General features: G+C 38.1%; 1 protein-coding gene across 1 annotated transcript in view; it reads left to right on the forward strand.

Annotated features, from left to right (window-relative positions):
* LOC107679956 (copine-8-like) overlaps nucleotides 1–17,558 on the forward strand; it is a 60,343-nt gene that overhangs the window by 28,326 nt on the left and 14,459 nt on the right. Inside the window, exons 7-15 of the mRNA XM_016475686.1 lie at nucleotides 2,575–2,638; nucleotides 3,927–4,030; nucleotides 4,371–4,475; nucleotides 7,323–7,364; nucleotides 7,447–7,522; nucleotides 8,323–8,376; nucleotides 8,756–8,817; nucleotides 13,040–13,086; nucleotides 13,749–13,930. Of these exons, the coding sequence (XP_016331172.1) occupies nucleotides 2,575–2,638; nucleotides 3,927–4,030; nucleotides 4,371–4,475; nucleotides 7,323–7,364; nucleotides 7,447–7,522; nucleotides 8,323–8,376; nucleotides 8,756–8,817; nucleotides 13,040–13,086; nucleotides 13,749–13,930 (736 nt within the window). The remainder of the gene's footprint in view (nucleotides 1–2,574; nucleotides 2,639–3,926; nucleotides 4,031–4,370; nucleotides 4,476–7,322; nucleotides 7,365–7,446; nucleotides 7,523–8,322; nucleotides 8,377–8,755; nucleotides 8,818–13,039; nucleotides 13,087–13,748; nucleotides 13,931–17,558) is intronic.

Here is a 17,558-nt window from a genome sequence, read left to right on the forward strand (position 1 = left end):
CTACTCTTCCACGAGCCCAAAAGGGCCCACTTCACACCTCTTTTTATCCCCCTGCACTGGCTACCGGTTGCAGCTCGCATCAAGTTCAAGACATTGATGTTTGCGTACAGAACAGCCACAGGCTCAGCACCCTCCTACTTGCTCCTCACTCTTACGAATCTACATCCCCTCAAGAAGCCTGAGATCTGTAAGTAAGCAATACCTTGTGGTAACATCACAGAGAGGCATTTTCGTTCACCTTTCCTGGCTGGTGAAATGATCTTCCCACAATCGCAGTAACTAACAGAACACCCGACACATTATCTGACAGCAACACTAATTTAATCCCATACCCGACCCATTTGACATAAAAACTAGGACCCGAACCGCACCTGCATTAAATCTCCTACATGAGGTCGACAAAACTCATTTATTAAAACTTTTATTCAAATCCTGAATAGATTAAATACAGAAAGTAATCAAAGAGCGCTCCCTTTAATATAATCACTACAGCTGTCAATCAGTGGCAGGACACGTTATCTGACAGCAACGCTAATTTAATCCCATACCCAACCCATTTGACATAAAAACTGGGACCCGAACCGCACCTGCATTAAATATCCTACATGAGGTAGACAAAACTAATTTATTAAAACTTTTATTCAAATTGTGAATAGATTAAATACAGAAAGCAAGCAAAGAGCGCTTCCTTTAATAGCGTGTACTGGACAGAGTCGAAATAGTATTGGTTATTGGACCCGCAACCCACCCGTGCTTGTCACCGTCCGGCCCGCACCCACATCACACCCTACACATAAATATTATTCCACCCGTTACATCAAATATTAGCAATTCACCTGCATGTACCTGCCCGCATGCAGGACTCTGGCTTCTACCTCATAAACAACATAATAGACAACCCTGGCCCCAGAGAGTGATTGCAAATTAAGTTAACTGTTCACCTGATTGCGATGCCATCTGCATGTGATGTTAGAGCGTTGTTGAGAGAGAACAAGAATGTATTGGAAACACACTACCACCTACCTGACTGCCTGAGAGGCAAGGAAAAATACACTTACCTGAGATATTTTTTTTATATCTCTGAAATATATGATAGTATTCTTGAAAACAATATTTTAATGTATTATTGAATAAAATATTAGTTATCAAAGAAAGAAAAAATTAATAACCATAATATGGACTTTTGTAAATGCTGTGATACTTTGATGCTTAGATACTATGATTTCCTTCTCACATTGCTGATTTCACCATTAACTCTTCACCTGAACAGTTTGTTTTTGTATATGGTATCATTGTAATCCTTGACCATCAAAACATAGGGGTAGACATCACCTTTCCTGTATTATCATGTTTGGTTCAAGAGCTATGCCACAAAATACATAATTTGGTTATGGCGGAAAGTAAAATGGTCGCCATGACAACCACGAGGTGTTTTTGCGATGGCTCCATTTCTGAAAATGTTTAGGGCCGCAAACTATACAATGTACCAAGTTTCATGCTTTTATGAAAACATGAACATTTTCACATATCACCTGGACTATAGGTAAATAAGTAACATTCCTAAATAAGTAACAGTTCCAGGAGGAACGAAGTAGAACCTTTTGATAGTTGTGCATTTACAATTTTCAGTGCTTATACAAGTTAACAAACTTAGACATATATAAAAGTTATATAATATTAGAATATTTGCTATCTTAATGTCTTGATGCCACACATGTGATATCAGGTTAATTAAAAGAGTAGCTTGATTGAAGTTTGAACTGCTTTTAAATATGATTAGCTTGTAGCTTTGAGCTACACTGACTCTCTCTCTCTCTCTCTCTCTCTCTCTCTCTCTTTATTTTTTATTGTAAGTAATTCCTGGTAGACACCTGAACATTTCAGGTTAATTTAGGAGAGTGCCTCAGAGGACATGTGTAGATCCAGAGCAGATTAAAGACTTGTCTTCAGTTAGCAGGGATCTGCTTCTCTAACCTCTATAACATAACCCACAACTACTTAGTGGAATTGAAACAAGCACTCAAGGCAGCGCATAAGTAAGGCAGAAGTTTGTTCTCTCATCAAATCATATTCAAAATCTTTCATCGTTCATCTTTGTCAGGCACTTGTGCAGGATGCTGAAGTGTTGGGTCCATACAATTTACATTCAATTCCGGCTTGGGCTTCTTGAGTGTAGTCTTATATAAGAGCACAGCAAACACTCATGCATTCGCCTGTCTGCTTCTACAAACACTCATTTATTTATGCAGCACAGATACATGCATTCATAACTGTTGAAAGGGGACAATCACTTATTAATGTTCACTCATTCACACAGCACGGGCTGAACATATGCATTTGCTTAACATGGTCAGCATATGTACTAATTACTCTTTTAACAAGCACTTTCCTCCAAAGCAGAGTTCTGTTGTTTAGTTCACTTAAACGGGATCAGTCCTCCTGGAGTAGGGTAAGGTTAAGTGTCAAGGATGTCCTTTCTAGAATTGTTCTGTTGTGTGTTCCTGAAGTGCTAGTTGTCAAGAACAATATTGTCTCGGCTTCTTTAGTAACACACAATGTTCCTTCTGACTTTAGAGGCATTCCTGGGAAGAACTGTGGAACTATTATTGTGAAAGCTGAAGAACTTGGAAATTGCAGGGTACTTTGACTTATCATCTCATCGCTTCTTGTATTTTCTCTTCTCTCCTGGTCTCATCTTACCTCTTCTTGTCTCTTTTTTATCTCATCTCTTCTCCCCTCTTCTCTCATCTCCATGTGTAATGTTGTTTTGTCTCTTGTTGTATGATCTATTATTTTTTCTTTTCTCATTTGTTTTGTCTCTTCTTGTCTCATTTATTCTCTTCACGTTTTGTGTTGTCTCATGTATAGTGTTCCTGTCTCGTTTAATTCATCATCATGTTTAACTGTCTCATCTTCTTGTCTCATTTATTCTCGTCATGTCTTGTCTCATGTCTTCTCTTCCTGTCTTGTTTCTTCTCATCTAGTATTTCTTTCTTGTCCTCTTTTTTGGTCTCATTTGTCTTGTCTCCTCTAGTCTCATTTATTCTCTTCCCTTCATGTCTCGTCTCATGTCCTCTTTTCCCGTCTTGTTTCTTCTCATTTAATGTTTTTGTCTTTTCTTTTTTTGTTTGTCTTTTCTAATCTTGTCTCATTTATTCTCTTTACATCTACACTTGTCTCATGTCCTCTCTTCATGTCTCATATCTTCTCATCAAGTCTTTTTTTTTGGTCTGTTTATTCAAGTCTATTAGTGTCTCTTCTTTTTTCTTCTTGCCTGGTCTCATCTCTTATTTAATCTAATCTTTTCTTGTTTAATTTCTTGTCTCAATTCACATCATGTCTTCTCTTCCTGTCTCATTTCTTCTCTTCTAGTCTTTTTTGTCTCATCTTGTCTCTTCTTGTCTTGCATTGTATCATGTCTTCTTTTCCTGCCTCATTTCTTCTCATATCAAGTCATTCTTTTACCTCGTCTTCTTTTTTAAGTTTACTTTTCTTCTTGTCTCATTTATTTTGTTTATGTTTGGTGTTGTCTAATGTCTTCTCTTCCTGTCTTGTTTCTTCTCATCTAATGTTTTGTCTTGTCTCTTCTTGTCTCATTTATTCTCTTCACATCCTCTCTTCATCTCACTTCTTCTCATCAAGTCTTTTTTTGGTCTGTTTATTCTTGTCTATTAGTGACTCTTCTTTTTTCTTCTTCCTTGTCTCATCTCTTATTTAATCTAGTCTCTTCCTGTTTCATTTAATTTCTCCCTTCCATATTTCTTCTTCTTTAGTTTATTTTATTTACTCATTTCATCTTTTCATGTGTGACATGCTCTACTTGTCTTCTTATCTCTTTTTGTCTCTTCTGTTCTCCTCTTTTCTCTTCGTAATTTTTTACTGCACATCATCATACAATCTGTGCTTATGTGTTCTTTTTTAATCAGGAGTCAGTATTGATGCAGTTTTGTGGCAACAAACTGGACAAGAAAGATTTCTTTGGAAAGTCAGACCCTTTCCTGGTCTTTTATCGTAGCAATGAAGATGGAACGTAAGTTTTTATTTTTCTTCCTGTTTTCCTATTGAACACAGTTCATAAAATACAGACTATAGAATAAGAGATGTGCAATTTCTTTTTATTTACATCAGTACTTATATTTTAAAAGTTACATTTGATGTTTTAAGTCTAATAATATGGTCATGTTTGAGATTGAAATTGGATGTCTCATTTAATATCTTGTCTTCGAGCCTGGTCTTGGTATTCTATGACACTCTTTGACTCGCAGTAAATGATGCATGTGTGATGTGACCTATTTAAGACCCCTTTCACACTGACTGATTCTCACCTCCCATGTTGTGGTTCCTCCTCTTTGACGTGTCTTGCTTCCTAGATTTACCATCTGTCATAAGACAGAGGTGGTGAAAAACACGTTGGACCCTGTATGGCAGGCCTTCAAGATCCCAGTCAGAGCACTGTGTAATGGGGACTATGACAGGTGGGTCAAATATTAGACCTCTGAGCTTCAAAGACACTGAACAGGATACTGACATGGTGGGAGTGAGAAGTGTATTAGCATTAAATTTTAGTTTATGTTTAGTATAATTAGTTTTTGAAAGAAACTAAGAATTTGAAAGAATTTATTTAAGCAAAAATACACTAAAATCAGTAATACTGTAAAATATTATTACAATTTAAATGAACTATTTTCTATTTTAATATATTTAAAAATGTACTTTATTCCTGTGTTGCGAAGCTGAATTTTCAGCATCATTACTCCAGTCTTCAGTGTCACATGATCTTTCGGAAATCATTCTAATATGCTAATTTCATTCTAAAATGAAAAAGAACAGCATTTTTTTAAATATACGCATTTTTAAATACTGATTTCTCACCAATTTCTGAATTTGTTAGATCATTTGCTTTGTTGCACTAAGATGATTAAAAAAAACTAACAAATGATTTTAAAAAATCTTGCTGACCTCAAACTTTAGAGCAGTAGTGTATATGTTTATGTGTCAATCCTGTTACAATTATAACTACCTCTTATTAAAATAATAAATTACTCTACTGAAAAAACAGTCAGAATGACTTTATTTCAGATGAATTCAGCATCTTTTTAATTACTTTACGGTATTGTTTTTATGTTTGCCAGTTGGCAATTATTTTAAAATGTCAACCCTGTTACAAAGATTTTTAATAAACAATTCATAATAGAAAAATAAAGTTTCTGCTAGGGCTTCCCCCTAATAGTCAACTAATCGTTAGTCGACCAGAAGAGGCTTGGTCGACCAAAATTTTATTAGTCGCAGAAAAAAAAATCCACATTGGCGAAGTCACGCAGATCGTTAACGGCTGGTCTATGGTAATACAGTACATCGGGCAGGACATCCAAATGCTCGCCTGTCATTCATCGACCACAAACATGGCTTATCATCTGAAATATGTAAGTATTAGCAACTTTACATGGCCGCTCAATCTAATGTTAACCAAGAGAAATGTGCACTAGTAGTGTGGAAGTTAAACAGTAACACTCACTGCAGGACAGATGGAGGCGCCGGTGCGCTCACTTGCTCTTAAAATACTATTTTTTTAAGAAATAGTAATTTTTTGTAATAGTAATAGTAATAGTTTCTGTTAAATTACTAATAGTAATAGTAATTTTTAAGTAAAGTAATTTTTGGTCATACAGATAAGAGTAATACATCTTTCAAATCTGTAAAGATTCTACGTTTGTTTGTGTGCACTCACAATAACAACAAAATGCGCTTTTGTAAAATAATGAAAGCAAACATGATGCACTTTCTGCCAACTCTGTGAACTTGAGTGCAAAACTCCGTGTATCTTTGCTTTACAGACATTAAAATGTCTACTTTCAAATGAACCAATTCAAATGGAAAACAAATACTCTCCGATTATTTAATCCGTATGAAACATGCAAACAGGCGCAGCAGTACTGCGGAGATGATGAGTCAGTGTCGCCGATTCATCTCTTAAACCGAAACAAAGATTTTATCAGTGAATTATTAAAATGTTAATGCAGCCTCCTTACTGTTTTTCCCTGACACATTCATAATCATTACTTCTGCCGGTGTGCTGTGGCAAGCTTTATGTGTGTGCTTGAGCGCTTATTAGGCTATGTAGGCAATTAAAGGCTCATTATAATGATTTAAATGGTTTATTAATAAACGTGCGATTAGTCGACTAATGCTTAAAATTAACGACTACTAGTCGACCAGAAAAACACTTAGTCGAGGGCAGCCCTAGTTTCTGCTAATAATAAATAATTTGTAGTGCCGTTACCTTGACCACAAAGCTTAAAATGTCTAATTTAATTGTAAAATTGTCAACCCTGTTTCCAATCTGAAAGCACACACACACACACACACACACACACACACACATACAAAATATATTAATTCAGCTTGAGGTGGCGTCATTCATCAACACTTAAAGACATTCTTTGTCTGATAGAATGTTTAAAGGGGTCATCGGATGCCCATTTTCCACAAGTTGATATGATTCTTTAGGGTCTTAATGAAAAGTCTATAGCATACTTTGGTTAAAATTTCTCAATGGTAGTGTAAAACAACATCCTTTTTACTCTGTCAAAAACAGCTCTGTTCACAGCGACCCATTTCGGTGCATGTCCCTTTAAATGCTAATGAGCTCTACTCACCCCGCCCCTCTCTGCCGTGGGGTGACGAGCCGTTCTCATGAGACTGTTTACTTTAGCCGCGGAACTTGCTAACTATCACATTATTAGGAAAGGTGATTTGCAAAGATTCATACAAAATCCTTATGCTCACTTCTTCTGTAGGTGTAGCTGGATCACGAATGATTAGTGCGAACATAAACACATTCAGGTCGATCGGGGGATCATTCCCTTCAAAATTAAACGTAATCCACTGCGTCTTCAGCGGCTCAGATATCGGGAGTAAATGACGACTGCTATGTTCATTATTAAATTCAACAATAAAACAACTTAATCGCTTAGGTGACATTCTAGGAGACAATCAGTGTTGAAACAATGGCAGACTGTTGACAGCTCACTCAGGGCAGGTCTGTGATAAAACAGCCTGATCTGAAAAAGTGATCATTATTATTGGGGATTTAAAAAAAACAAAAAAAACACTGGGTGGATTTTTATCATTATATGTGTACACACACTGCCAACACACGCATGTTCAAACAACATGTAAAAGTGAATTTTGCATCCGATGACCCCTTTAAAATCTTTAGACATTTACTTAATCTTTAAAGGAATTGACTTAACATCAAAATTGACTAACCTAAATAATACTACATGCTTTCAATAACTAAACTTTCTTTTCTTTTTTTGCAGAGCAATAAAAATCGAGGTGTATGACTGGGACAGAGATGGAGGGTAAGAAATAAACAATCATTCTGTAATACTGAAGATAAGATGCATCAAGATAAGGCATGAGACTGTGTGTGTGTGTTTTCAGTCATGACTACATCGGCGAGTTCAGCACCAGCTACAGGGAGCTCTCTAAAGGCCACTCTCAGTTTACTGTGTGGGAGGTGAGCCACTCTCATTTTCCTCATGTATTTTTCACACACGTCTGCCTAAAATATCATAAATGTTAGCTTTTAAAAAAGCTTTTATTGCAGATATTGACATTACTTCATGAGTGTGTTGTTGAGGCCTGAGGAACAGTATTGAAGCTACTTATTATTTTATATGTAGCACTGGAAAATCTGATTTGTCAAACAGTTCAATGAAGCAAAAAAAAAGGGTTTCCCTAATTAGGTTTAAGCTAAATGTCTTGCTACATGAATATTTACTTATCTTATTTAATATTATATTAAATGTAGCTCATATACAATAACTCTTTTGGGAACTGTGTCTGCGTTTACGGTCTTGTGTAAATTATGTTTCTGGCCTTTCTGTGACATTTTGTCCCCCATCCCTGTGAAATCTCATCTTTTTTCATCTTTTGTATGACCTCCACATCACTGAAGCATAAATCAAACCCATAAGGGACAAGAACACTTATCAAAACCGGCTGCAGCACAAGAACCTTAGATAACAGCGAGAGGTCTAGGAGATGCAGTCAAATGTCTCCACCAAGAGCTTCTGATGATCTAGTTTTTTGACACAATCAATATCTTCTTCACTGTGTTTGAATTTCTTGACACAAAATTCACACATTCTTAGTGTATTCACCATGTTCACCTATCATGGCAAAATATAGTTAGAGCAAGAAAAGAAAAGAAATAGAATGAAATGACAAACAAAACGTAAAAAAAAAAAATTAATAAACTTAGATTAAGCAACATTTCAGCAACATCCTGTGTCTGACATTGCTATATTTCTGCAGGTGCTGAACCCCAAGAAAAAGAAAAAGAAGAAGAAATATCTAAACTCAGGAACCGTGAGTGAATTTTTAACTAGATCCTCCAGTTTAATTAATGAAAAAAAAAAGTTCCAAAGAAGACCAAAAGAAAACAATACATGTTTGTTCTAACAAACAAACATCCTTATTGGTAAGACTTCTTATAGAAGGTCCTACATTATATCTTCATAAGCAATGCACAATGCCTTCATAAGCTGTGCATATAAATATTCATATATTTTGATGTAGCTCATCATTGGTCAGCCCTGATGCCGTGACTCTGATGCCGTTACATCATCACCCTGAGCATGAATATTGATATGACATTTATGATTAAAGTATGCATTGCTTATTGAAAGTGTGATGATGCCCTTTAGGACTCTACATTGGAAGTGTTACCAAACTTTCATGTTGACAGGTCACTCTCCTGTCCTGCTTCATTGATGTCGAGGTTACGTTCCTGGACTACATCAAAGGAGGGTCAGTATTTGTGTGTGTGTGCACTTTTGCAATCCTTCTGAACAATGATATTGATAAATGTAATTATTACATAATTACATACCATAGTTTTATACCAGATGAAATCTATAAATATAATAATACCCATAACTGACAGTGAAAATGTATATTTATTCCTAATTAAAATGTATAGTTGTGTGTGTGTGTGTGTGTCTAACAGTATGCAACGACATCTCTACTACTAACATAATCCTTGTTCCCCTATGGAGGGAACAGATACATTGAGGGGTTGCTCTTGGGAGCCCGAAACCTCTGACGTATTCAGAAAAGGGCATTGAAATTGGTGAGTGAAATTTGCACACCTGGCCACACTCAGACATCTGGGTATATAAGGAGCCTGTGTGCTGTTGTGAATGCTATGCATCTAATGATGGAGAACAGCAGTCCAGTGTTCACCACTCAAGGTAAACTAAAAACTGGACCTGAACAGCATCCATTACCACCTCATAGAACGAAAAGGCACTGAATGCAAGCTCTACACCCTACCAGTCATCTAGATTCATTTTTGGTATGCAGAACTGTAGATGAAACTGGTGCCATGTGTAGATCATAAAATCTGGGTGTAGCCCAGCCTGCAGCTCTACATATGTCTGCTAATGAGGCAATTTTCACTAAGGCCAAAGAGGCAGTGACACACCTGGTTGAGTGCACCCTCACTCCCAATACCTCAGACTTGATATGCCTGACAAAGAACTGTTCAGATTGCCTTAAACTCTGTGCAATCAAGATATATGTGAATAAGCATGCACTGGGCACAACAAAGACAAGGCTGGGTCTGCCTCATCTGGAGGGAGTGCTTGCCAGGTTACCATTTGATCCCTGAACAGGGTAGTGGGAACCTTCAGCACATAGCCGGGCCACGGTCTAAGGACTATGTGGGAGTCTGCCGGCCCGAACTACAGGCACATTTCATTAACGGAGTGGGCTGGATGATACCTCACCTTCTTGACAGAGGTGAGCACAGTCAAGAAGGCCATCTTTATAGAAAGGACACTAAGCTCAACTGACTTTAGAGGCTCAAACGGATCTCCTTGCAGGGCCTGTAAGATCACCGAGAGATCCCAAGAAGGGATGAGATTCGCTCTTGGAGGATTTAATCTCCTTGCACTTCTGAGGAATCTAAAAATGACATTGTGCTTTCCTACTGATTTGCCATCCACAGTGTCGTCATTTGCTTCTATTGCAGCTACAAACACTTTTTAGGTGAATGGAGACAGGTGCCTGTCCAGGCCCTCTTGGAGGAAAGAAAGCACTGATCCAATACCACATTTCCTTGGATCTTCCCTAGAGCACAAAGCAATGAAGAGGTGCCACTTCAGGGCATTTATCTGCCTAGCAGAGGAGGCTCTAGCCTAAGTTGTTGTGTCTGTCACCGCTGGTGATAGCAAACATTTCTACATGTGCTGTCCATCCAAGGGCTAAATGTATGATGGCACACAGGCATGATGGGAACTTGTTTTGAGCTGTGGCACCATGCCCATCTACTGATTCGATCATGATGCCAGTGCTGAAGCGGCCTCATACACTTCAACCCAACTGACGTTACAGCGACCAAGGATGCCCGATGCCCCGTGAGCTTTTGGAAATATTTGAGAGGAACCACTGTCTTGTATTTGAACTTATACAAGCAGTTCAGCACTGACTGAGAAGAGTCTTGTAAGAGATGTGCCATCATGGTGACTGAGTCCAACTCCACAATGAGAGCAGAGATGCTCTGCACAGGGGAGAGTATACTCTTCTCCAAGTTGACCCTCTCGCAATTTGGCTAGGTGCTCCAAGACCACCATGTCCCTGTGTGCACACAACAACTCTAGTGAGTCAGCTAATATTAGCCAGTCTTCAGGGATGCAAATGCCTGCTTCCCTCAGTGGGACAAGGGCAGCCTCTGCGACTTTCCAGAAGACACGAGGAGACAGGGATAACCTGAAAGGGAGGACCTTGTACTGATATGCCTGTCTGAGAAGCCAGCATGATGGGCCAACCAAGTGTCCAGACTCCTTCTCTCGGTTTCCCATCTCAAGACTGCTTCTAAGCCTTTAGTGGGTTCTTAGTAGCCTGTGGATGAGCTGGCAGTGTCTCCTTCCCACGAGAAAGCCATTGTGCACCCGGGTTTTTGGCAGGGCCTGTGCAGCCTTCACAGGGGGCCACCCTCAGCGACAAGCAGGCAGGGGCTGCTGCTTCAGGGGTGGGCCTTGACCCGCTCCGAGACATAATGTTTTTAATAACCTCCGTCTGCTTTTTCACAGCCGAGAACTGTTGAGCAAATTCCTCGACAATGTTGTTGATGCAGCTTGTCCAGAGGCAGTGTAAGCATTCGCCACGAGAGAAGAAGTAAACTTACATGCCCTGGATGGGAGTCAGACAGGACGGCTATGTGTCATGCTCAGACACCAAGAACCAATTATCAAGCCTTAAGCACTTAGGGCAGGTTGGAATATTCCACTTCAAGCCCAATGCTCTTGGCAAAAAGCTGCCCAAAGACAAGAGGTCAGCCGAGTCATCAGCATCAGATTGCTCAAGCCCACTCTCCGATGCTCTGAATGAGAAATTGAGCTCACATTGCTCTCAAACCCATATGGAAGAGACGTGTGAGGGGAGGAAGGGGAGGTCCATGGGGATTCACCTTGCATCCCCAGACTCACACTCAGAGCACATTGTCAAGGCCTTGTACCTGAGACTAGAAGGACTAGGACAGGAAACATCTGAGGTGACTCTCAGTCTTTTGAGAAAGAATGAGAGCTGTGAGTGCAATGTGGCCATGGTCATGATCTCACAAGCAGAGCAAGAACCATCCACGAAAGCTGTTTCAGTATGAGTCCGACTCAAAAGCTGTGGACAGCGATTGTGACCATCTGAGGGAGACATACAACAGACCTAGTAGGACACAAATAGAATGCATATTGCCATATACACAATCCTCCATGTCTGTATTTTGAGGTGAGGAGAGTCTGCTGATTGTGTCGTAGAATTCAACGGTGAGAGGAGACTTCTCCTTTCAAATGACACTGCATCAGCTGCAAAGAACAAAGCTTATTGAGTGAAGCATGCAGGCTCCTTATATACCCGGATGTCCAGGGAGTGGCCATGCATGCAAATTTCACTTGCCAATTGCATTGGCCTTTTCTGAATGTCAGAGGTGTTTGGGCTCCCAAGAGTGACCCCTAATTTCAGAACTTTAACACAACATAACAAGTGACCAACAGAAAGAAGAAGAATATGTGAGTGGTGCTTGCTGTGGCACTAGGCGTTTTTCTGGGTGGTTGCTAAGTTTCTAAGGTGTTGCTAGGCAGTTGCTAGGATGCTTTCTGTGGTTGCTAGGTGGTTGCATAGCAGTTGCTAGGGTGTTTTGGGTGGACGCTAGGCCATTGCTATGTGGTTGCTAGGCAGTGGGTGGGGTGGTGGTCTAGATGGCTGCCTACGGTATTCTCGGTAATAAATGTTTTAAATACTAGTAGGCAATGCTGTCACGTTACTTCAGTGAAAGAGTTTCTATTACTGTAAAACCATGACATCTAGTTATCATGCTGGAAATAGATGCATCATTTTGTAAACTCCAGAATTCAGTATCTCACATAAACTGTGACGTCATCCGGGTTTTCCATGCATACAAACATACTTGAGCTCATCTATTGAGACTGGAAACACATTGCTGTGCCTCACCATCCATGAATAATTCCCTCTTCCTTCCCCTCTCCTCCTCGCCACGTATTCACATATTCACAGACAGCGCACTGCATTATGATGTCGTAATAAACAGAGCTATAAATAGAGCACTCTATTCTGAGAGACACAAAGACCCCAGGCATATGACCTGGCCTTCAAACAGTCCAGCAAACACTGGAAATATCTGATGAATAATTGGAAGTATCTGCAAAAAGACTACTGTGGAACATTCTTACAGACAGTTAGTGAATCTCTCTAAATATATGCATTCTGTTGAACAGACAGAAAAACCAGGAAGCTGCAGAGAGAATATTAGACAAACGCAGAGCTGCTCTGAGGGAATAACTTCTTCATTTTTTGTCCACAGATTAAATTGAGCTGAGACACAGTTTCACACAGTCAGCTCACTGGGGATTTGAATGAAGAGCTTTTTTTATACTTTAATAAACATTGTATATTTTATGTTCATAAGCTGACTCACATGTGCTCAAATAATTGTTTTTGCTCTGTTCACTTGCAGCACTCAAATTAATTTCACAGTGGCCATTGATTTTACTGCATCAAACGGTGAGCTTACATCACTGAAACATTGCTCTTCAAAAGAAAAAGCATCATTTACATTTTATGATAATGGCTTTTTTTGTGTTCATGTAAATTTACTAATAGTTATTTATTGTAACTAACCAAGGTGTAAAAAGTACTGAGAAATTGTACTTAAAGTACACATACTATGTAAAAAAAAATTGTACTCAATTAAAACTTAAAAAGTTCCTACCCCCACAAAAAAATGATTGAAAGTATTTTTAAATAGCTGCAAAAATTAAATCATATATATATATATATATATATATATATATAGTTTAAAATTAATTGAAAAAAAAAAAAACATTGATTATTTCTCCATATCAGGATTGAGCTATTCAGCTAAAAAGAGCCAATTTAATGTGGTCAAAATACTCTTTTAAAGATAATGCATAGACTGATCATTATTTTTGCACAGCATAACTGGGTTTAACAAAGTCATCAAATGATCAAATAATGTCAGTAGTTCATCATGGGTACATGTTACACAAATGAAACCGTTTCATTAGAATTGTTACCTATACAGCATGAAATCTTATTTCGTCACAGAAATATGAAAAAAAAATATAAAGAAATATGAAGAAATATTTCCATTCATATTTAAATGCTTTTTTTTATTTATGCATTTTCTGCTTTATTTATGGCAGGCAACCCTTCTCAGCCTACCTCTCTACACTACATGAGCCCGTATCATCTGAATGCGTATGCACTGGCCCTCAGAGCCGTGGGGGAGATTATTCAGGACTATGACAGTGATAAGCTGTTCCCTGCACTGGGATTTGGTGCAAAACTGCCACCCGATGGCCACGTGTCTCACGAATTCCCACTGGTGAGGACACTTCTTTTTAAATTTTACTGTTAAGTAACTAAATGTAGTTGCTTGGTTTTTATATTCAAACAATTTGTTCTCAAACAGCATGTTTTTGTGTGTTTTATTTATCAGTGAGAGTGTTACATTGACAATCTTGACAAAGTCGTTTCAGGATAGAATAAACTACGTGTCTTTTGCCCAGATTTTTGCCCTGTCAACATATCAGGTCCAATCTGCAGATTTATCTACACCGAATAAGCTTTCTTGGTCAACATTCATATAGTCTGGTTCAGTCTTTGCAAGTTTTCCTGCTGCACCCTTTTAGAGTTCTTGTGCAATCCTCCACCTCCCCCAGCACCACATGTCTAGATTTGCTACAAAGGATCTTATTTATGCCTTCTTGTGCAGCACCAGCATGCATAGCAAATCTAATCCGCCATGACAAAATACATTATCAATTTCTATACTACCCCGTGATTTGAATGAATATATATTATATCTTATCTTATATTGGGGTAAGGAAAACGATTTAAGAAAAACCCAATCAAAATTATCCATTACCCCAGCAATTTTTTTATGTAAATCAGTGCTTTATCAACTTATTTAGTGTATTCCTCTATTTGTATTTACCAATTTTGGAAACAGAATAATTAAACTTGCACTACAACATTTATATTGCAATGCAAAGGCAATGCAAGAGGAATTAATGATGCTGTGCGACAATGGCATTATAATGAGCTAGTTTTAATCATTATCAGTGTTTTTTGCACATATAAATACACTTTGTGTGTTCTTTGAGGGTCCCCTGAGGTGCTGAACATTTTAGGTGTCTCATTTAACTAATAAACCCAATTGACCGTTCGCAAAAACCTGCCCTCCTTAGTTACTGTTGCTATGGAAACTGACAACACGCCGACAGACAAGACACAGCATGTTACTTCTGGTGTGAATCTCAGCTTTCAAATTTTGTCTTTTTTTTTAAAGAAATTCAAACAATAAATTCCATTTGTGTCTCTTTAATGTTTCGTGACAGATCGCTGTATTGCCTCATTTAAAGTGGCACACGTGAACCAATGTCTTTTCATATTTACTTAAAGCACGAAATAAACATGAATGAACATCATAACGTATTTTATTTCAACCGTGGAAAGATGTCAATGCACACAATTTTTCAAGTTTACCGAAGTCAATCTGCTCTCCTGTCTGATTTGTTTGTCGGGCAAGATGGCGAATTCAGCGTTATGATTGGTCAGATCACCTGTCAATTAAGCTCTTTGCAAAAGGTCAATTGAATCAAGTGTTTTGTCTAATGCAGAGATTCATTATAGATTCATATTCAGTCCTGGTGCCCCAGAGAGATATATTGAAAAACAGTGGACTATGGTTTCTAACATTGGTATGCTGGTATCCCAGTATCCTAGTCTCTGCCAAACCCCAACCATAGACTGTACACATCTGCCTGGGCTACCTCCACCTCTAGCTCTTTCAGATGCACTTCTGAACCTGTCCACCAACAGGACCCTTAGAGCCTACACTTATGGTTTAAGTGCAGCCTTTTTCCCCTAGAATATATCAACTGTGCTTTCCATTTATTCAAAAGGCAGTTAGGCCTGGCTGTTTAGGACAAGCGCAATAAAACTACTTTAAATTCCAGCCTCTTCCTTTGCAATTAAGGAAGGAGATTGTACATTTCGAATGCGTCTATCTATTAAAAGCTAATTTTATTAACTTGTAGAAGTGCATTAGCATATAAATGACCCAAAAGCCAACAAACATGGACTAAATGCCAAAAAGCTCCCATTTTAATTTCACACAACTACAACTACACCACTGGTAAACAAATAAGGGCTCTGCAGGGTGACTAACTGATAAATATGGATGCGACCGTTCATAAAGGAGATTGAAAAAGATTGATAGACATTAGCAAATGGAGATTACCCACAGCTGTCTCGCATTTCTAAAGAGGACATTATTTTGTTTATTTTTTTCTCTTTTTTTCCCTCTTCCACACCCACGAAACCGTCACAGAGAATCTATCACATAATCCCATATACAGTGAGACACAGATCCTTCTTACTGGACCAAACAGATGCACTGCCTGCGGCTGCAGCTGCCCACACACAGCTAAAACACACACACACACACACACTTCTCCTCAGGGCTGAACGCGGGAGATTCCATATGCACTCAGCAGAGCATTAAAGCTTAACTTGAGTGAATAGCACTCTTTAAACTCGCTCTTACTGCAGGAAGCTTCTGGGATGTAAGCTCAGATGGCCAGATCAAGCTTTTGATGGCTGATTCTTGTTGTTGTCATTTTGCTATGACAATGATTTATCACTGTAAACATTTATGATTATACTATCTACTATTAGTATGAATTACTACAGCCGTGGCCAAAAGTATTGGCAGTGACATAAATTTTGTGTTTTGCAAAATCTGCTACTTAAGCTGTTGTGGTGTTAATTCACATTGTTTCTAGATTATGTCACTGCCAATACTTGTAGAAACAATGTGAATAAAGAATGTACTTTATAATAAGAATGTTTTTGGACACTTAATTGTACGTTAACGGCATTTAAATTAAATTGTATTATAATTTGGATTTATATTAAATGCAATTAGCTGAAGTGTGCTTTTTTGACGCAGTTACATAGGACTTAAGTACATCTTTATGTGTAATTTCATAATTACTTCCATTCCAATATGCTGACAAGCATTTATGATAAACTAAAATATACTTTAATGTCATGTTTTTAAATATATTTGTAATTACAATTTTTAATGAGGTAGTAAACATAGTAAACTATGTGAACTTTAAATGTAATATGAAATAATACTAGAGCTAAAATGATATTGCTTTACATGTGCTTTAGTATTACTCAATATATTAAAATAAATGTACTCTACAGTGAAACTTTTAATTTGATATTATTACACAGTACACATTTTTCTAAAAGTGTACTTTTAGAAAAGTCTAAGAAACAGCCATGAAAGTCTACTCTCTACACTTAAGTTGCCTTTTTTCATTAATATTATATTATTTGCAAGTATAGCTTGTATAGCATAGAGAATCTATGGGGTATTGTCAAGAGGAAAATGAGAAACAAGAGACCAAAAAATGCAGATGCTTCCTACTTCATACAGTACTAGCATTAACTTACCATGTAGCAAGATCATCATTCAGTGACTCTGAATTGTGAGCAGCACACAGAGGCAGTCAATTGTGAATATAAGGGATTTAATAAACGAAACTACAGCTAACATACAACAAGACTAAGTAAAACACATACAGGTGCATCTCAATAAATTAGAATGTCGTGGAAAAGTTCATAGAGCCCAAACTTAGACATGCATCTAACTAGTTGGAAACGGTTACTTGCATTGGCTTTGTTTCTGAACAAGCGTCTGGATGTGGTAGACAATGGAGGTTCCTGATGAGTTCTGTAGTGGCACTTTTCCACTACATGGTACGGCATGGTACGGTTCAGTACGGTTCACTTTTGAGGGGTTTTCCACTGGGTACAGCACCTGGTACCTGGTACTTTTTTTTAGTACCACCTCGGTTGAGGTTCCAAGTGAACCATACCATTACCAAAACGTGACGTATAAACTCTGCTGATCACGGATTGGCCAGAGAGAATCG

The sequence above is a fragment of the Sinocyclocheilus anshuiensis genome, unplaced genomic scaffold, assembly GCF_001515605.1.
Source record: "Sinocyclocheilus anshuiensis isolate Anshui unplaced genomic scaffold, SAMN03320099.WGS_v1.1 scaffold528, whole genome shotgun sequence".
In the NCBI taxonomy this organism is placed as follows: Eukaryota; Metazoa; Chordata; class Actinopteri; order Cypriniformes; family Cyprinidae; genus Sinocyclocheilus; species Sinocyclocheilus anshuiensis.